The sequence below is a fragment of the Rosa chinensis genome, chromosome 1 (assembly GCF_002994745.2).
Source record: "Rosa chinensis cultivar Old Blush chromosome 1, RchiOBHm-V2, whole genome shotgun sequence".
Taxonomy (NCBI): domain Eukaryota; kingdom Viridiplantae; phylum Streptophyta; class Magnoliopsida; order Rosales; family Rosaceae; genus Rosa; species Rosa chinensis.
Window position 1 is genome coordinate 59,495,707 of NC_037088.1, and position 21,054 is coordinate 59,516,760.

The 21,054-nt window shown below is 36.7% G+C and overlaps 3 protein-coding genes, 1 long non-coding RNA gene and 1 other non-coding gene across 7 annotated transcripts; 4 read left to right on the forward strand and 1 right to left on the reverse strand.

Annotated features, from left to right (window-relative positions):
- The first annotated feature begins 1,598 nt into the window (after positions 1 to 1,598).
- Positions 1,599 to 5,837, forward strand: LOC112182943 (probable zinc metalloprotease EGY2, chloroplastic). 3 transcript variants are annotated; one of them, XM_024321511.2, is made up of 12 exons: positions 1,599 to 1,916; positions 2,001 to 2,085; positions 2,183 to 2,302; positions 2,761 to 2,811; positions 2,908 to 3,015; positions 3,222 to 3,296; positions 3,380 to 3,485; positions 3,601 to 3,694; positions 4,132 to 4,285; positions 4,711 to 4,918; positions 5,153 to 5,313; positions 5,406 to 5,837. In XM_024321511.2, the coding sequence occupies exons 1-12, from the start codon at positions 1,756 to 1,758 to the stop codon at positions 5,679 to 5,681; spliced, it is 1,599 nt and encodes a 532-aa protein (XP_024177279.1). In that variant the 5' UTR covers positions 1,599 to 1,755; the 3' UTR covers positions 5,682 to 5,837. The 3 variants fall into 3 exon arrangements, with proteins under 3 accessions (XP_024177279.1, XP_040369019.1, XP_040369020.1); XM_040513085.1 differs by lacking the exon at positions 1,599 to 1,916 and having other exon boundaries at positions 2,745 to 2,811; XM_040513086.1 differs by lacking the exon at positions 1,599 to 1,916 and having other exon boundaries at positions 2,068 to 2,098; positions 2,745 to 2,811.
- Positions 5,838 to 6,562: 725 nt separating this feature from the next.
- Positions 6,563 to 7,604, forward strand: LOC112170998. The gene is made up of 3 exons (XM_040507897.1): positions 6,563 to 6,736; positions 6,819 to 6,986; positions 7,109 to 7,604. Exons 1-3 carry the CDS (start codon positions 6,563 to 6,565, stop codon positions 7,358 to 7,360), a joined length of 594 nt encoding a protein of 197 aa, XP_040363831.1. The 3' UTR covers positions 7,361 to 7,604.
- LOC112183178 lies at positions 7,430 to 7,521 on the forward strand. Its single transcript, XR_002929769.1, has one exon. It is a non-coding gene; the product is annotated as a small nucleolar RNA R24 (small nucleolar RNA).
- Positions 7,605 to 11,662: 4,058 nt separating the features above from the next.
- Positions 11,663 to 13,397, reverse strand: LOC121052166. Its single transcript, XR_005808241.1, has 3 exons — positions 13,275 to 13,397; positions 12,436 to 12,555; positions 11,663 to 11,939 (listed from the first exon to the last, which is right to left on the reverse strand). It is a non-coding gene; the product is annotated as an uncharacterized LOC121052166 (long non-coding RNA).
- A 2,694-nt stretch (positions 13,398 to 16,091) lies between these two features.
- On the forward strand, positions 16,092 to 20,979 carry LOC112177864 (anthranilate synthase alpha subunit 1, chloroplastic). The gene is made up of 11 exons (XM_024316110.2): positions 16,092 to 16,361; positions 16,761 to 16,933; positions 17,034 to 17,223; positions 17,590 to 17,741; positions 18,111 to 18,226; positions 18,315 to 18,561; positions 18,659 to 18,715; positions 18,950 to 19,102; positions 19,665 to 19,745; positions 20,164 to 20,250; positions 20,361 to 20,979. Exons 1-11 carry the CDS (start codon positions 16,190 to 16,192, stop codon positions 20,685 to 20,687), a joined length of 1,755 nt encoding a protein of 584 aa, XP_024171878.1. The 5' UTR covers positions 16,092 to 16,189; the 3' UTR covers positions 20,688 to 20,979.
- Positions 20,980 to 21,054: the final 75 nt, after the last annotated feature.

Sequence of the window (21,054 nt, forward strand, 5' to 3'; positions counted from 1 at the left end):
ATTTAATCCTAAAAGATTAAAAAACTTTGAGAATAAATTAAATCACATGGGTAATTATGACAATTATAAAGTTGATTTTTATTAAAAAAATAAAAAAGAAATTATCTCATAATCCCCACTTTTTTCTCTCACTATTTTCTTTATGCAATGACCACCATTGAATCTATTTCTTCTGCAATAACTACCCTTTTTTTTTTAACAACAAAAATTTTTCATACACATATAGAGCATGTGATTGCAAACTAGTTACAATATGTGGGAACACCTTACCTGTCCTTTTTGTCTGCAAAAGTACTACTACAATTTAATTTTGATTTTATGTACGAAAACTTTTACCGATCACCTTCCGGTCGGGACATAGGTTTATAGGATCACATTAGGCAATGAATTTTCATCAAAAACATAATTATTACAAATCTTTTTATTTTTTTATTTTTTGTTTTTTTTGTGGAAACACCTTTTTATTTCATTTGGATTGTAGAATGAAAAATTATTCATTTGTATTTCTCATAGGAAGATAAGTTAAGATTTTCGGAAGAATATCACATATAGTCACTCAACTTTTATCTATTCGACACTTTGGTCACTCAGCCTTTAAATATATCACTTTGGTCACTCAACTTTAACTTTGTTATTCACTTTAGTACTTCGTTAATTTTTTTCATTAAAAGAAAATTATTTGCTATAATATTAATGATATTTTCGTCCACCCAATTGTGAAAAATTGAGTAATATGTATTAGAATGATTGGGAGAAGTGATCAAAGTGATATAAAATGCCCATTGGGTGACTAAAGTGATTGACAATGTAATAGTTGAGTGACTAAAGTGACATATTTAAAACTCGAGCGACCAAAGTGTCGAATGAGTTATAGTTGAGTGACCATATGTGAAATTCTCCTTAAGATTTTCATAAACTTTCTATTCCTATATCTGATGTGTAATTAATGCAATGAAAGGGTAAGGAGAAATGAATCATTTAGGGGTATGTGGGGGGATTCACTTTCTCCAACTTTTTCTTTTACAATCCCTCTGAGCTAATCCAGATGGAATACTGTGAACACAAAAAAAGGGAGACAGTTATGCCAGACATCAGAATCCCTATTCTAAGATAAAAAGAGGCTAACTTATCAAGTAGAAAATTAGCATGTTCAAACCTGATAAAATCAAAAGAGGTTGCGAGCCATTTGTACAAATCTATACTATTATTAAGAGAAGAGGTTTTGTTAGCCAAAATTAAAAGTTTTGACAGAAATAACCTTAAGAGATTAAAATACTTTGAGAATTAATTAAATCACAAGAGCTATTACGACAATTACAAATTATATTTTTATTAATAAAAATAAACAAAATAAATCTCACAACCCACTTTTCTCTCCCACTGACTTCTCCCTGCAATAACCAATCTTCTTTTTTTATTTTCTGAAAAAAAAAAATTACTTGCACATGCAGAGCATGTGTGGAGGAAGGCTAGTAATTATAAATGATTCTGATTCCTATAATATTCCCAGGTTCAAATATCAATATCAATTAAAAAAAAGACAAAAAATAGAAAAAGATATGATTACGCGCCTATTTAACCCAAGGAACCGCAGAACAGATATTTCCTGTGTAAGTTTTCTCTAAGGATAAGACACTCTCTGAAGCTTCAAACTTTCCAAACCTTCCGAAACCCATTAAACCCTCCTTAAATCCCAGCTTCAATGGCAATTGGGTCTCATCAAGATTAGACCTTTTCGCTTCCCATCAATCCATTATGAACTTATCCGCAAATTTTCGCGGGAATTTCGTCCCCATTTCCCAGTGTAGCTCCTGCTGCGATCTTCGGTTTCAACCATATTTAGCTTCTTCTGCATCCTCTGGTTCTTGGCCAAAACGGTGTCGTACAAGCAGTGTAAAGCTCCACCACATTCCCAGGTAAGCCTTAACTTTTCTAATATTTATTACCCAAGTTTTCATTTTTTGCTATTATTACAATGATTGTTGTGTTTTTGGTTATAGAGGTGAGTTTAGAGTTTTGAGGAAGCGAGAAGTGGGTTGTAGAGTTAATGAGACGGAGAAGGAATCAGATAACAATAATGATGAGGTGAAAATTTCAAGTTGGGTTTTGTAGGGAAGCAATTTTTACTGTGAAAGTTTCCAACTTTGATTGGCGGTTTTATGATTTATGTTGGTGTTTGTAGGAGAAAGAAGGTCATGAACATGAAGGTGGAGATTCTAGTGAGGCCCAACTAGATTCTCAGCCTATTGTTGCTAACCAAATAAACAATGAGGCTGAAAATAAGCCTCAAGATGGTGTCCAGGTACCGCCTGTTAATTGAAGATTTTATCTTTCATATTACATGTTGGAGTTTCTCGATTGTGTTTATCCAAGAAATTAGACAAATTCATTGATCGGTTTTTTGCATGTAGAATTGGTAAGTGAGTAGCTTAATGTTTCACAGTCAATGGTTATACATGAAAATGCTGACCGTAGGCCTAGGAAGTTAGTCACTGGACTTCCATATGCGTTGTTTATTAGACATGAGTTTAAGAGTGGTTCAGCATGAAATCCCCCATCACAAACCTTCATTTATAGGCGAGTTGTATAGTAGCTATCAGTCCCTTAAAGGAGAGCTTATCTGCCTGAAAGTTGGTCTTTCTTTCCTCCAACTTTTGTTTATCATAGAAGTGAGAATACACAATGCATTTATTTTGATCAGCAGCGTATTGAAAATGAACTCTGTTGACTGTTATTGTGCTAAGGTTGTCTTTGAAACAGGATGTTGATAACGTAGAAGTTGCTAGTGGATCACCTCTGCCAGGTGTGAAGGTGATTACGAAGTTCTTTTACTGTTCCTTCACTACAAGATGCATCCTCTTTTCATGTCATCTTTTAACATCTTTATCTTAATAATTCCGTGAACAGCCACAGCAAGGTGAATCAATCCGGATTCCAAAAGAAACTCTTGAAATTTTCAAGAACCAAGTTTTTGGCTTTGATACTTTTTTCGTAACAAGCCAGGATCCATATGAGGTGAGCTGACTGGTTACAGTTTCTTTACCTGGTAATGAAGTTCTTTCTAAACTTCAAAGAGAGATTTGGAGATTTTACACGCTTATTGTGGACTTTAACTTCTCCTTCAGAAAGGATTTGAGAAAATGCCAATCATAGGATTGGTATTTATATATGCTTTGTAGCCTCTGTGGGTTAACATCTGATTATTGTGTAACTTCCTCAAGGCTGGAGTATTATTTAAAGGAAATCTGCGAGGGAAGGCTGCTAAAAGTTACGAAAAGATATCAAAGAGAATGAAGGTATCTCTCTCTGATACTTCCTTCATTTTCACTGCTCAAAATGTTTGATTGATTCTCTGTTAACATCTGCAGACTGTTTGCAGGATAAGTTTGGGGATGAGTACAAGCTTTTCCTTCTAGTCAATCCTGAGGATGATCAACCTGTGGCGGTAGTAGTTCCACGGATGACATTGCAGCCAGAGACAACTGGTGATTATCTAGCTCCTGCTTTTTTACAGGAATTCTCATAGAAATTGTTGGAGCTAATTAGTGTCTGGAACTTATGGTTCGTTAATGATTGATGGTTTGTTGTCAATTGTTGCAGCTGTCCCAGAGTGGGTCGCAGCTGGTGCTTTTGGACTGGTCACATTGTCTACCTTACTTCTTCGGAATGTTCCTGAATTGCAGGCCAATTTATTGTATGCAATTTCTTTCGTTGTACATCATTATATATGCTTTTGAACATAGCGCACACTCATGATGATCTGAATATGTTAGGATATTTTCCCTTTTGCTGATTTTTTTTGAAGCAGATATCTGCATAATGTTTTTTCTCAATATATCTCTGTTTATGTGTGCGCGTACATGCGTGTAATTACCTTGAGCCAAATGTCTTGTTGAAGGAAAAAGAATAAGAATTCAGATCCACTTTACCTTTGTGTGCTCTCTTCCTCAAGCTGGATACTCCAGTTTCTTATTTTTATCATTTGTTTATTATTTTTTTCATTCTTGTTAAAGCTGAAGTTTTGAACTATAGGTTGTGGATTTTATGTCCGGTGAAATTTTGAAGACTACCTAGGAAACATTGACTGGTTTTCTGTCATTTGATTGATGATAGTTTTCTGTAATGTCCCAGTTCGGCCTTTGATAATGTTGAGCTGTTAAACAAAGGCTTACCTGGAGCCCTTGTAACTGCACTTGTTTTGGGGGTGCATGAGCTTGGCCACATTTTAGCTGCAAACAGCACTGGAATCAAGCTTGGAGTGCCATACTTTGTCCCCAGTTGGCAGGTAATTTTCATAAGCAGAACACTCTTCCGACCCCCTTTAAAGGGATAAATCTCTGTTTTCATCTACTAAATAAATCTGTGTAGTGTGCATGCGAAGCAGTGCCTATATTGTTAATATAGTTAAATTTAATCTTTTTAGTAAGTTAAGATGTTGTATCTATACGGGACTCTTAATGAAAAACAACTCCTACTGGCTGCTACATTAAGGGCAATAATCATAAAAACTGTCATCTGTGATCATCTACTTGTCACAAGTTCAAACCGATGCTAAGGAGTAATATACAAAGGATAGTCTAACTACACAATGCCTGCTCATCATGACTTCATGAGTCTGTATTGTGCTTGTAGGTGCATAAAATACTAGTCTATTTTAATTTTCTTTTATTCCAAACTGATATAAATTCTAATGAGCTATTTTGCTGGCAGATAGGCTCTTTTGGTACAATTACAAGAATTGTAAATATTGTACCCAAGCGTGAAGATCTTCTGAAAGTTGCAGCAGCTGGACCTTTAGCTGGATTTTCCTTGGGCATTGTTCTTTTGCTTTTAGGGTTCATCTTACCGCCCAGTGATGGTGTTGGTGTCATTGTTGATGCTTCTGTGTTTCATGAGTCCTTTCTTGCAGGGGGTATTGGTAAGCACTTTACTTCCAAAATAAAATGCATGCAGAGACATTGTGTAGTAATGTGTTTGCATGTTCAAATATTGGTAGCTTTCCATTTCAATCACCAAATGTCTGTGTAACAGTTTGTGAACAACAGTCTCTAGTGCATAACATACTTTACCAACCAAGTTTTTGGACTTCTTCACCTCGAGCCTTGTTTTAAGTTAGGTGAGACATTGACTGTGACATTCACTTCTCTTATAGCAAAGCTTCTTCTTGGTGATGCACTAAAGGAAGGCACACCAATATCTGTTAATCCTCTCTTGATATGGGCATGGGCTGGACTTCTTATCAATGCCATTAACAGCATTCCTGCCGGAGAACTCGATGGGGGAAGAATTTCTTTTGCCATCTGGGGAAGAAAGGTATGCACCGTCTAAAGTTCATTACAAGTTAAACTGGAAGCTTGGAGGCTAAAATCTGATATAAAATACCACTTGATCGTTTCCTATCACAGGCTTCAGCTCGCTTCACTGGTTTCTCAATCGTGCTGCTTGGATTATCTTCACTAATCAATGATGTGGCATTCTATTGGGTAGCTCTGATATTCTTCTTACAGAGGGGGCCAATTGCTCCGCTTGCTGAGGAGATCACAGATCCTGAGGACAAGTATGTTGCCGTGGGCGTGTTAGTTTTGTTCTTGGGGTTGCTGGTATGCTTACCATACCCGTTTCCCTTCACAGATGACATGACAAGTTTCTCAAGTTTCTCAGGGTTAACAGATATGCTCTGAAGAATATTTTCTGGTAGGATCATCTGAGAAAATGATAGATACATACATATTGGCTCAGATACTAGTTTGACACATACATCATCAATCATGTCCAAATGGATACTTGAGTTTATTATCTTTTATTAATACATAGCAGTAATTTTTTAGTTCTTTTTACCCTAACTGTCATTATATAAGGCCCGCTTACAGCTGAAGAAAGTGGAAACATTGGTTTGGAATATTTGTTCTTGGTCTTCATTTAAAATTTTGGGTCGAAGTCCCAGAGGGTTGCGGACTTTGTGGGCGTTTCATTTTGAATGAAAACGCTTCCACATTTTCAGATGTTTTTGACTTGGACCAATTTGCATTGGGATTTGATGGATAGAAATCTAGAATAGAACCCAATGGCCAAAAAAAAGAAGAAAAAAAAATTGCGCTAAGAAGCAAAAATCAACTGAGAACATTGTAGTTGATCATCCTCGTGCTTATGATACATATGGATGTGAATCGACATGATCTTTGAGCATAGAATCCAAGAGGGTTGGTGGGTATTTTATTATGGTTACCGTTTGGTTCGGTAATTACTGAACGAATCAAATAGCAATCAATGTTTTTTTTTTTTAAGAGGGCCAGAACAGCTGCCTTAGGATTGAATATCAACCAATGTTTTAGAATGGCCGAATGGGCCAATGATAAAAGAGGTCATTTTGAAGTGTTATTATAATTCAGAATACACAAATGTCCCTATGATAATTAAGGTCATCTCCTTACAACCTGCCACTAAAAGTAAAAATAATTACAAAAACTGCCATGGACATCTCTCTCTTCCCCCCTTTACCCAAGTCCGGGTTCAGTGAACCCATATCCATTCAAACTCATTCATCTCTCTCTCTCACTCTCCAATGGCGTCTAGTAGCTCGGTCTCCCTACGTCGTTGTTTCTGCGCTTATTCGCCGGAGCGGGAACTTCGAATCGACCCTGTAGAGATGGAGAGATCTGGTAGAGGCGGTGCCGATTTTCAGGAATTGCTTCGGAGATCCTCAGGAGGTCCGATTTCGTTCTTGAGCTTTACGAGAGTTATTCCTGCTTTGTGATTTTTGTAGCTAGGGATTCTAGTCTTGTATTTATCTAATAATCCATTTGTATCGGTTCGTACAGCTTTTGTTTGGTTCTAATGGCCACCGTTCTAGGACAGTTGATCTGGGAGATTGTCAAGAAAACAACTCCTTGGTCAAGCAGTTCGGCTGGAGCCAAGCCGGCGTCCGTCAGTCCGTTTCAACAAGGAGCCTAACAACCTCTACAACCTCCACTCCTAAAAGCATTCCGGTAATTTTACTCCACCTCAGAAAATAACAAACCGTAGGATTGATTTGTTCTAATTCATCTAATAATAAACACTACAAATATGTGATTTTGTTGTTATTCGATTTGGATTGTTTGGTGAGCAGGTTTGGCAAACAAGAAGACTGTTGAGTATTCAGGCTGCAGGCAAAGACCAGTCTGTGGTGCTCGCCACCACCAAGACCAGGAAGCAGAACAAGCCAACCAGTTTGGTTCACAAGTATGTGATGAGGAAGGATTTTTGTCTCACGGCCAAGGCTGTCACCAACCAGGTACCGAATACTCCATTCACTGTTCTGTGGAATGAAATGAATAATAATAACAATGATGTATGTGATGTGTTTAGTTTTTTAATGTAAATGTGGTGTGGTACTCCGGTTGCCTTGAGTGTGTTGACCATTTGGTAGTTCCGACTGTTTTTCACCTTACTAGCAGTGATGAGCAGCTAACATATAAGAAGATCTCACTTTGTGGGAGGTTTTCAATGAAATTTATTTGTTACGCTTGGCTTCTGAGCAGACATTTAGGTATAATGATTATGATGCAAGGGATGATATAATTAAGGGAAGCGTTAGGGAATTTGGAGTTGGAAAAAAAAAATCATATCTTGTTGCTATAGGGTCCAGCTGATTTAGCTATTTTTTGTTCTTTTGCTGAATGACTAAAGCAATTTTGGTTGAGTTCCACTTATTTGTCCTATTGCTGCAGAATGAACAAACTGAGGTGCTTAGTTTGTTATTAGGCTTGTGCATGAATTAGCTATCAATGTAAAGTTGTCTCCCTCTAGGTTCAATTTTTTATTGGACTCTGATAGAATTTGGCAGTCGTTTGGTTTCGATGCATGTTTTGGTCAAACAGTAGTTTGTTTGCATTTTGTCCTTAACAGTGGAGTTTGTTCAGAACGGAATTTGATTTTTCTCAAGGTCACCATTTTATCTCCCTAGGTGGAGTAACTTATATGTGTCAATAATATAGGAATGAAGTTATAGGATATGTGAAAACTAAAACAGAAAGTGGTTGTCAGGAGCATGAACTATCAAAATGTAAGATGACTATGATTCAGAAAGTGTTTATCTACATGAACTATCAGATTACTGGAATTGTTTTTGGTGATGTATTCCTTGGCCTGGTAATGCAATTTAGCTCCTTTTACAGTTTTCACTATTGACCACGAAAAATCACAATCACAATACGTTGTGTCAAAACTCCTCTATATATCTTTTCCCTCCCGATTCATATCTTGTTTTCTGTAAATAAAATATTAAAAATGTCTTTGATTATTTGAGTATGCTAGGTAATAAGACTTTAGATTATGCTTGAATGCTTCTGTGGGTATTATCATGTTCTTTACATATGACGAATTTAGGTACCTGAATAATACGAGTCAATAAAATTTGAATAAGCAACATTGCCTTTTCTATAACAGACTTGGTTGAGGTAGTAGTGCTATTGTCTCTCTTAAATGTAGGTTTACTTGCCTAGTTGTCTGTAATGAAACTTTTCTTTTATTCCTAGTTGTTAATGTCACCTGACATTGTGTACTTGTCAACAAACTGAATTATTCCATTGTTAATTGCTACATTTGACAAATTTGGCAGGTGATTTCAAGCTGTTGAGTAGCTTGAAAGTTTTGTGGGTCGTAGAGTTACAGAGAGAAGTAGAGAAGCAAATGAGCGCTAGATCAACAAGAAAATCAGAATGAGTGGAGGCGGCATGGAAGCGGTGTCGTCTAGGCCATAAGAGGCTAATGGCCAGCACAAGAGGAATTTGCTATGGGAACTTTCTTGTGGTCCAACTAGCCCTTGCTGTTGTTCTTGTATCTAGTATGAGCGATAATACTTTTGTTAGACGACTTTGTTAATTGTTTTCACTTAGTATGGTAATTGATTTGTTACTGATGTCTACCTAGCTAGTTGATCTTTGTGTGATGTTCAGTAATGATATATGGGTTTTGCTGAGCTTGGTATGTGTATTTTGTTCGATTAATAAACTTGATTCTTAGAGCAACTCCAACAGCTTCCCTATAATTTAATTTTTCTCTACTTTAGGGAAAAATAAGCCTCTTTTGCTCCAACAGATTCCCTATAATTATCTCTATTTTAGGGAAAGTGAGGAGAGAGAAAACCAAATTCCCTATATTTACAGCAAACTCCAAAATTTTAAAGAAGAATATGGAGATTTTATAGATTACTGTAAACTAGGGAATCTGTTGGAGTTTGAGAAGAAAAATAGGCTAAAGGTTTGACTTTTGCTTCTCTATAATACAAAAATTATAGGGAAGCTGTTGGAGTTGCTCTTAGTTTCATTTAAAAAAAAAATTGAAAAAGAAGAAAAGAGGTTTGTGGGTCCACTTGGCATACCGAACCAGCCTAAAGTCATTGGCCATGTCACAGTTATGAACATGTCAATGACCATGTCATTATTAATTTCTGGTCAAGTCACTGTTAATCTCAAGTCATTGACAAAGTCACTGCCCAAGTCACTAATAACCACAAGTCAATAGCCATGTCACTATCCATGTCATTGTCAATCCTTGCCCAAGTCACTGTTAACCTCAAGTCATTGGGAAAGTCACTGACCACGTCACTTTCAATCCCTGACCAAGTTACTGTTAATCTCAAGTCATCGGCAAAGTTATTGACCATGTCACTGTAAATCCTTGGTCAAGTCACAGTTAAGATCAAATCACCGACAAAGATGAGCCACATCACATAATGTTAAGGAGGAAGTTGGGGGCCATGTCACAGTTATGAACAAGTCACTGTTAACCTCAAGTCACTGAACATGTAACTGTCTCAAGTCACTGGTCATGTCACTGACCATGTCGCTGTAAATCATTGGTCAAGTCACAGTTAAGATCAAATCACCGACAAAGATCAGCCACATCACATAATGTTAAGGAGGAAGTTGGGGGCCATGTCACAGTGATGAACAAGTCACTGTTAACCTCAAGCCACTGGTCAAGTCACTGACCATGTGACTGTCTCAAGTCATTGACCATGTAACTATCTCAAGTCACTGACCATGTAACTGTCTCAAGTCACTGACCATGTCGCTGTAAATACTTGGTCAAGTCACAGTTAAGATCAAATCACCAACAAAGATGAGCCACATCACATAATGTTAAGGAGGAAGTTGGTTAGTGACATGGTCAGTTACTTGGTTAGTGACATGTGATTAACAGTGACTTGGCTATTAACTTGTGACTTGGCTACTGACAGTTACTCGGCTAGTGACATGGTAAGTTACTTGGTTAGTGACATGGTAAGTTACTTGGTTAGTGACATGTGATTAACAGTGACTTGGCTATTAACTTGTGACTTGGCTACTGACAGTTACTTGGTTAGTGACATGGTCAGTTACTTGGTTAGTGACATGGTCAGTTACTTGGTTAGTGACATGGTCAGTTACTTGGTTAGTGACATGGTCAGTTACTTAGTTAGTGACATGGTCAGTTACTTGGTTAGTGATATGTGATTAACAGTGACTTGGCTATTAACCTGTGACTTGGCTACTGACAGTTACTTGGTTAGTGACATGGTCAGTTACTTGGTTAGTGACATGGTCAGTTACTTGGTTAGTGACATGTGATTAACAGTGACTTGGCTATTAACTTGTGACTTGACTACTGACAGTTACTTGGTTAGTGACATGTGATTAACAGTGACTTGGTTATTAACTTGTGATTTGACTACTGACAGTTACTTGATTAGTGACATGGTCAGTTACTTAGTTAGTGACATGTGATTAACAGTGACTTGGCTATTAACTTGTGACTTGGCTATTGACAGTTACTTGGTTAGTGAAATGGTCAGTTACTTGGTTAGTGACATGTGATTAACAGTGACTTGGCTATTAACTTGTGACTTGGCTACTGACAGTTACTTGGTTAGTGACATAGTCAGTTACTTGGTTGGTGACATGTGATTAACAGTGACTTGGCTATTAACTTGTGACTTGGTTACTGACAGTTACTTGGTTAGTGACATGGTCAGTTACTTGGTTAGTGACATGTGATTAACAGTGACTTGACTATTAACTTGTGACTTGGCTACTGACAGTTACTTGGTTAGTGACATGTGATTAACAGTGACTTAGTTATTAACTTGTGACTTGGCTACTGACAGTTACTCAGCTAGTGACATGGTCAGTTACTTGGTTAGTGACATGGTCAGGTTACTTGGTTAGTGACATGGTCATTATTAACCTCAAGTCACTAGCTATGTCACTGACCAAGTTACTTGTCATGTCACATGCATGAGCAAATCACTGATTATGTAACTGTCAAAGTCACCGATCAAGTCAATGTCAATCACATCAGTTGCCATGTCACATGCATGAGCAAATCACTGATTATGTAACTGTCAAAGTCACCGATCAAGTCAATGTCAATCACATCAGTTGCCAAGTCACATGCTATGTCACTGGTCAAAAATGTAAAAGTGGTGTGTAGCCAAGAAGCTCTCATTTACATTGTAATCTTTTTCCGGCCACAAATATTAATTAGCATTTATATCAAGTCACTTTTCATAAACATAAAACAAATAAGATTAAGGTTGGTAAAGAAAAAAAAAGTATAAATGAAGAATATCATAGAACATAACGTACTTTTGATATCAGTTTAAAAGAGGAATTTAATTCCCAGTATCATCTACCACAAAGATCATAAATAACTCTATAGCTACCATCACATTACTTTAAGCATCAAAGCTGCAAGTCTTTCTCTGTTCCCATCTCTAATGATAGCTTGGAACCTCTTGCCTTGTGAAAGAACATTCCAAGTTTGAAAATCTACCGTTGTTGCAAACAAATTACAAATCAAGGAAGACATCTGGAATGCAATTGTCATTTGTTCCATAATCGCCGTGGTGACGTATCAACACGAAATTTATGCCAACAATTCTTTCCTAATTCTTCAATCAAAATTATGATCTCACCCTGCACCAAAATAAAAAGAAACAGTATATTTACTAAAAGTAAATATGAGTTGTTTGATTAATTAGAAAACACTTGTGCATGCCTTACCAACTACATGAGCAACATCAAGACAACAAAACAACAAAAGAAAAAAAGTCATTCCTTACTTTGCTAAACACGTTAGTTACTCAACCACTACTAACTTCTCAGACCCAAATCTAGGAACTGACATGGTGTTACTTAGCCTATTAGTTTCTCATGACATGGTGTATATACAACTTTGTAGCTTGCATGATATTTTTGATTCTTCGAGTAGTCTTTTAATCACTTTGGGTCAAATAACTTCTACTTAAATGTGACTCATCATATCAGAAGAATGAAAGCACATATACCTACAGTGTGAAGACCAATTTTACTAAGGAAAAATTTCATCCAACCAATATTGTATAAGCATGTTGCAGAGACAAGAAGCACATTAATTGCACCTGGTCCAACAAGTATTTATCAAAAACTGTACCTGGCCATCAACAAGAAAAATAATGACAGATGACTCTTTAACAGTTGCCTCTTTGGAGGCAAGTGAAATTCCATCCATACCAATGGTCGTTGAAATGACCATTTCTTCCATGACATGGGCCTGTGAATTTGAAATTGTAAGAACACCACCAATATCGACCACCATCAATTCAAAGTCCCCCAAAGGATCTACCATACAGACGATCCCTATTAACCAATGGTTCATCGACTACAATTGCCTTGTTCCCCTACAGTACCTGATACCTGAGAAGGCCCTTAGGCTCATTTCACAACTAGCTTAACAAAAATGAAAAACAAAGGATTACAATACCTATTGCATCTCTCCTCAAATTCAATTCTCCCTACTTTCTACATTCCATTATTGTTTTGATTATATCTCAGACCAATTCTTTTCCAACGTCCAGTAGCAACTAAATCAAAATAATCAAGGAACTATATCTATCGTCTAATTTCAACATAATTTATGTCAATCAAAAGAACAACAACAATTTCTATGAAAGCACATCAATTGAAGAAAAGAAAAACTAACCTGTTTCATAATTCCTAAACTTCTATCAAATTCACCATAAAAATTAAACACAAATCAAAACCGTGGATAGATAAACCTACAATTTATAGTTGAGAAATCATGATAGTTCTAGATCGAAATCACGAGTTTGATAATTCTGGTTTTGGATCAAATCCAGAATTAACGAAAATAACTTAAACAATCCTATAATCGTTTCATCCAAAACTCAATTCCAAAATCAAAGTCGCTATGAACAATCGCCCAATTTCTAATTCGATATGCCAAATCTCTACTCTGATACAGCAAATTACCTTCGAAACCCAAACCGCACTGCTTCTGGAATCGAAACTGCGCCGATTTGGAGCCTTGAAGTCCCGACATCGACGACGAGGCTCTGAGAGAGGATGTAGAAGAAGAACTTGGAGAGAGCGGCGGTGATCGGCAGCTGTTCGATTTGGAAGGAGACTTGGAGGACATCAGAGGCGTAGGTTTTGGACGACATCTCCGTTGGGGACACTAAAGTTATAAACGTGCAATAGGCTTAAGGGTAGAATGGGAATCAGAAAAATTAAAAACTAACCTTTTTTAACATCACCTCATTATTCATAAGGACTAAATTAATATTATTAACAATTCATTATGGGCCTTTTTATCAAGTGGGAAACTATATGACATTTTTATCATTTCACTCTCTAATGTGACATTTTCCATCATTTCCTTTTTTAGAATTGATAAATTGAATTTTTAGAAATTTAAAAACGATAAATCCTAAATTGAAAATTATCAAAAAAAGTTGGTTTAGTTTTAGTAAATACCAAATTTACTGATTATATATTACGTATATATCTTCTAGTTTTCAATACACATACATGCATATTAAAAAATATAAGCATAAATATTTTTATAATAGTATTAACATTATTACTACTAGTCTAAAATAAAGGTATTTTGCTAATTTAGCCAGTTCTCAGCAAATAGCACAGTAGAGGATGTCCAGCAGTGGCGTTGTCCTCAACTGGCTTTGGATTTTCTGTGATCGAGTCAACGTCATGGTGTCGTGTACAGCTGTAGTTGTGGGGATGTGCATCGAGCGGTTGGTCGAGGTTGAGCTGGATCTGCAGCTTCTGGGTGGCGGAGGTGGTTGACTTGGATCTCTATTAGGTCTGAGGAGAAGCTATGGTGGTGTAGCGTACGGATCTCGTGCTAGGTGTGTAGTTTGCTTGGCGTCCTTCAGCTGAAGAATAAGAGTAGAGATGTGGTTAGTGTACATCTGGCCTTGTGCGGATTTTCTTGCTAGGTCTGTTGGTTTCTTTCGACCTAGTGCCATCATTGTGGTTGTACTGCTGATCAGTGCTTGGCTGCAGAGGGGAGGTGAATTCGTGTGCAGACTATGCACTAGATGGGTCGGTCGCCAGAGATGGAGGCAACGACATTTTAGCAGGAGATGCATCCTCCTGCTAGCCTTGCTTACTTCGACTTGGCCTCCGAGTTTGGGCTTAAGTCTAGGTTGTTTGGGCTCTCAAGGAGGGTGCCTTGCCACCCTCGTTTATCACTTAGTAATTTGGGCTGGCCAAGCCCAAGAGTTGGACTTTTGGCTCGATATGTGGTCTTTAAGTGCCAAGCTATTCAGATCATGACTTCTTTGAGAGTTGGTAACTATCTTGAATATGATTGGCGGCGTTTAAACGGCACAAGAGTTGGACTTTCTTGGGTAGTTTGGGTTGAGATGTGGTCCTTAAGTGTCAAGCTATTAAGATCATGACTTCTCTGGGAGTTGGTAACTATCTTGAATATGATTGGCGTCTTTCAAACGGCTTATAAATAAGGAGTTGCTTGTATTTTTTTTTGTCATGAAATGGCGTTCTGTTGGTATCGTAGGCTAATAGAAGGCTAGTTAATTATTTTCAGAGAAAGACACGGAGTTGTTTATTTGTTAGTAAATTCGCTATATAGAGAGCTCAAAATTGACTTGTAATGAGTTACATTTAAAATAGAATTCTAAATTTTCATGCCAGCTACCTTATATTAATTAAATGTTTTAGAGTCTAGTGTTTTGATTTTGATTCTAATGATATCAAAGTCTATTAAAAAAAGTTATTACTACTAGGCTACTACAAGATTAATGGTACATATATTTTAATGAGCTTAGAAAAATATGTTATATATTATTGGATAATCCGGTAAAAGATCGTTACATAAGTAGGTGAAAATGGTTAAAACTCTATGTCATAGGTGCAAAGAAAATTGAAAAATAAGTAGATGAACACAAAAGTACGATAATTTATAAAATAGAGAAAACAAACTCGTATTATTCATTTTAATTTATGTTCTAAATAAATATTTGTTGTAAAGTTGATAATACTGAAGACCCAAAAACTGAAATAGGTAGGAATTATTAACATTGAAAATTTTGGTTGGTTGCTGGTAACTCAATTTTGAAACTAAAAGGTTTGGTTTTGAAGTTGGTAATACATGTCACTCGTCGAATGATGACCCTAGTATTAATAGAAATTTCTCTTTTGCAATATCACCCAATATGTTGTAGTTTGGTGTGCATACCTCAAAAGATATGAACATTTGATTGACAAAACAACATTATTTTGGCATGCCACACTTTAAATACTCCAAAATTTACATAATACATCAACTCTAGAATTCATACATTTTGTTATTTGTTGCCAGATTTCTTGTGGGCGCACCGATAATTACAAATTTTTTTTGTTAGTATTTAATGATTGCATTTTACATGTTACTTTTAGAAGATTTAACACCGGATGTTGTTGTTTACATCGTTTGTGAGCCAATAATTACATATTACAAAATGCGTTACGTAGCGTGCGATTTAAACTACACACGTAAGAAAAGAGAAACTGTTTTGAAATAACACGATTACTCGGGTTTCATTTAAAATTACTCTTTTATGGTAATGCCATATTATTGGAAAAATCACATAAGCAATTCTGCAGATTAAGGAAAGAAGAACCAAAATGGTAACTAGTGGGCAGGTGACAGGAGGAAAGTCTCACTATTCCCCCAACTATTCAAAATCAAAATAATGGAAACAAAATCATACCTCATTAAATACGACGAGTACAAATAGAACGCACTCTAGTCTCGTCTCACCCCACTGTCCAAAACTCTATTATCACAGAAATCAACAAAACTCACATTTCCCAGGACCTCTTCAGTTTCCGTTACCGGCCATTTTCCGTTTCACTTGACCGACATGCAAGCTCTCTGCATCTCTCACCGCGTGGTTCCGCCGGCGACTCACCGGCTTTCTCCGGTTCCCGTCATCAGCATTTCCTCTAGAACCTCAAGCTCATTACTTGCATGTGTCCCAAAAATCAAATGCTTCCCAAAAGTCAAATGCTGCTCTCTGAAGAACCAGTCTTTAGGTTAATTCAGCTTTCCCTGCTTTGTTTTACATTGTTTGGTTGCTTAGAATTTGAGGGTAACCAAAAAGACTTGAAATTTGTTCTTGGTTCTTGTTTTTGTGTTCTTATATGCAAAAGGAGTTGAATTGAGCTCACTCATTGTGAAAGATTCAGTCTTGGATTCAACGTTCTTGCTTTTTTTTTCTTTTACTCATGAGTTTTTGGCAGAAAATGTAGGAAATATACGAACTTTAATGTGGGTATTAACTTTTTTTCTCCATTAGCTATATATATGAATATTAATGAAAGAAAGTTCGATGAATTTGGTTGTAGCAATTTCATTTTTATTTTTTGCTCCGTTTTTGGGGAAATATTTTTTATTTTTCTTCTGTTTCTGTTATGTTTTGTTTCATTTTTCAGCTACTGATGCAAAGAAGTTTGAGGAAGTGTCAAAAAATGGAAATTTGGTTCCCCTTTACAAGTGCATTTTTTCGGACCAGCTCACGCCGGTTCTTGCATATCGATGCTTGGTGAAGGAAGATGATAGAGAGGCTCCGAGTTTTCTGTTTGAGTCGGTTGATCAGAGCACCCAGGTTTTTGACTGTGATAGACATGCTTTGATATGTATGGCTTTTGTGACTGTGGCTGCTTTGAGTGATGCATTATAGCTCGGTGTTGCATTGATTATGTTAGGGGCGATATAGTGTTCTTGGAGCTCAACCAGCAATGGAGATTGTGGCGAAAGAAAATAAGGTGACTATAATGGATCATGAAGGAAGGTGTTCAGTGGAGGAGTTTGTTGACGATCCAATGGATATTCCGAAAAGAATCTCACAGGGTTGGCGTCCCCAACTTATTCATGAACTTCCAGATGCATTTTGTGGTAAGGGACAGGTTACAATGTACTATTCATGATAATTGCTTGCTATGTAATAGTATCACAGCTCTGAATTTATGATACTTTTTTCTGGATTGTATGCAGCTGGAATTTACAAATTGGTTTTTTATTCACCTTTATTGCAAATGTATTATGATTTACTACCTTGCTTTAGTTTTACTACAATACCACTATTTAGTATGGATGGAATCATTAAATTGCTCCAATGACACAATTAGATGCTGGACTGAACTCTAAATTGTTTCTCATAATTAACTAGTAGATAACTAGGATTCATTTTCAGTTCATGTCTTAGAGTGCTGGAAGAGTTGTATCCTTTGTGATTCTAATTAATAAAGTATTTATGAACAGGTGGTTGGGTAGGCTTCTTTTCATATGATACAGTTCGTTATGTGGAAAAGAGAAGACTGCCATTCTCAAAGGCACCCAAGGATGACAGAAATCTTCCAGACATGCATTTAGGACTCTATGATGATGTTATAGTGTTTGACCATGTGGAGAAGGTACATATTCAAATTTTCAGTCTTTGTGAATTTTGAATCATCTTTAATGTAAAAGGTTGGAACTGTGTATAATTGTTTTAGCCTATTGCAGTATATGCATTCTCTCCATATATAACCGTTACATATACGTTCAAACATACTCTCTGTCTAACAGAAAAGGAAAGGAACTAAAATTATTGTCGCCTACTTGGAAGCATCTACACTCTTTTTGCTCATTTAGAACCACCTGAAAACCGGATTTTATGTTAAACTTTTAGCTGCCAACTAATGAGTTGTTTTTCTCACAATTAGATTAGTAATTACTTAGATACAATCCTCGTTATGTATTCCCAAGGTATTTATGAGATATTGTTGCTGCCTTCATTTCAGAAAATTTATGTGATTCACTGGGTGAGGTTAGACCGGTACTCCTCAGTTGAGAAAGCCTATACAGATGGAGCAAAACGGTTGGATGAATTAGTGGCTCGAGTACATAACATTGACTTGTGAGTGACTATTGTGCTTCTTTATTTATAATCATATCATGATTTGTACTTTGATTCAGAGCTAATTGATTTAAATGTCAATTTTTAGACCAAGGCTGTCTTCCGGTGCTGTGAGCCTGCATACTCACCATTTTGGTCCTCCTTTAAAGAATTCAAACATGACCAGTGAGGCATACAAGGACATAGTTAAGAAGGCAAAGGAGCATATACTCTCAGGGGATATTTTCCAAATTGTATTAAGTCAGCGATTTGAACGCCGAACATTTGCTGACCCATTTGAAGTCTATAGAGCCCTGAGGACTGTAAATCCGAGTCCATATATGACTTACTTGCAGGTTAGGGTGTATATCCTTGTGATTTACTTCTTTTTTTGGTTTGGCCAATAATGTAAACTAAAATGGGCAGTTTCTATGTTCTATTTCTGTCAAATAGGCTAGAGGGTGTATACTGGTTGCTTCAAGTCCAGAAATTCTTATGAGTGCAAAGAAGGTAAATATGACGAGTCATTCTTCTACACATATGTAATTTTTTCTTCTTTTATTTTGATCTCTTTAGATGAGTATGTAAGTTTTGATTAACAAATTACTGTAGATGCTCAATACTGGGGATCATCTAAGCTATTATCATCACCTGGATTCTCTAAATGCCATGTTTTTTTTTTGGGGAGTGAAATCTGTAAGTACTTACAAATGAGAATGTTCTTTGATATGATGTTATAAACAGAAAAAAATTGTGAATCGGCCATTAGCTGGAACTTCTAGAAGAGGGAAGACAATTGAAGAGGATAAAATGTTAGAAGTGCAGCTACTTCATGATGAAAAGCAATGTGCAGAACACATCATGCTGGTTGATTTGGGTCGGAATGATGTTGGAAAGGTTTGTCTTTAAACCATTACTTAATAGTGTGGAAATACTTTTTGTCACTGTAGGACATTATAACTCGAGTGCAAATTGTAAGTATTCATTTCATGTTTTGCATACTCCAGAAGTTTGAACTTGTAAATCTGATCATCTGTGTCTTTTTTCTTGGTTTCAGAACATTAGTGTTTAGGTATATGTATGGATCTATAGGTCCATCAAATATCTTTTCTGCTGTACTGGTTAGAAGTTAGAACAGCTGTCTGTGCTAATAAAATTGTTTTTATTCTGATATTTGTGTCATTAAGGATCAAGTATGTAACAATGACGTATGCGTGTGTGCACATGCATCTGTTTTGTTTTTCATTAGTCACCAAATATATATAGTAGTATCAAGTATGCGTTTCTTCCTTTCCTCTTTCATAGTCAAAAGGATAATTTGCCACTGAGGTTGGAAGGCATGAAAGTTGTATTAGATATTTCATTATGAGTGCTTCTGTATTTTTCTGTTCATAATATTCTTTTTCTTTTTAAATAATGTAAGTGGATAAACTGGTCTTGGTGATGTGGTTTGATGTAGGTCTCCAAATTTGGTTCTGTAAACGTGGAAAGACTAATGAACGTTGAACGATATTCCCATGTCATGCACATAAGCTCTACTGTGAGCACCTATATGCCTTTAGTAACGCCTTATTATGTGATAGTAAAGATATGACTTACTGCTATAATTCTTAATTTATTTATTATTTATTTGTAGCTGCTCAGATTAGGTAAATGAAATTAATATACTTTATGCGACGCCCATTTTGCCATTAACTCTCTTTCTCTGAGTTGATTGAGTTGAGGTCTTTTTTTTTATTATTATTTTTTTTTTTCAAAAAAAACCCCACCCCATTCCCACCTTTGATGGGGCTCGAACTCCTGACCTCTTATATATGAGACCAAAGCCTTACCACCCCACCAAACACTATGACCTCCGTTCTTTCTGTGATCACAATGTGTTTAACTGTTTATTAACATAAAACCCAAACCCAGTGCAATAAGCCAATAAGATGCTAAGGTGAAGAGACATCATGTAGGTCACCGGCGAGCTGCAAGACGGTCTCACTTGCTGGGACGCTCTGCGAGCTGCATTGCCTGTTGGAACTGTCAGTGGTGCACCAAAGGTTATCAATCTGACTTTTACTTTCTTTCCTTTTTACAGCCCTTCTTTTTACCTTACTAATTTTTTAGATATTTGGAAGTTCATCAATCTGTATCATGGATTTCATGATAGGTGAAGGCCATGGAGTTAATCGATCAGTTGGAGGTAAACAGGCGTGGCCCATACAGCGGCGGATTTGGAGCAGTATCGTTTTCCGGTGATATGGACATTGCACTAGCTCTGAGGACCATGGTGTTTCCAACAGCAGCCCGTTTTGACACAATGTACTCTTACAAAAATGGCAACACCCGTCGGGAGTGGGTTGCATATCTTCAAGCTGGTGCTGGTATAGTTGCTGACAGTGATCCTGATGATGAATACCAAGAGTGCCAGAACAAAGCTGCAGGTCTTGCTCGTGCCATCGACTTGGCTGAGGCCGCATTTGTTCATGAATGCTGAATAATCAGTGCTTTCCTAGCTAGTGTCTATGTTTAGTACCCAGAGACCACATCTTTGAATTATGTCCTAGTGTCAAGAAGTATGATGTAGGTTCAATTTCGCTGGTGCCAGACTGATATGCCCAGAGAAAAGCTTCAATGTGCAAAAGGGTAAATCACCTAGTGTAAACGAACGTTTCAATCTTAACTTTCAGTTAAGACAAGGGTTTGATAAAGCTTCTCCCCTAGGATGAATCACCTTGTGGTAAAAATAAAGCTTCAATTTAAGAAAAGGGTTTAATTTAGAGAAATCAATCTATGAACCCTGGAAATCAAATTCTGGGGAAATTGAGAACATCCACTCAACAATTACATGGAATCCCAAAAAT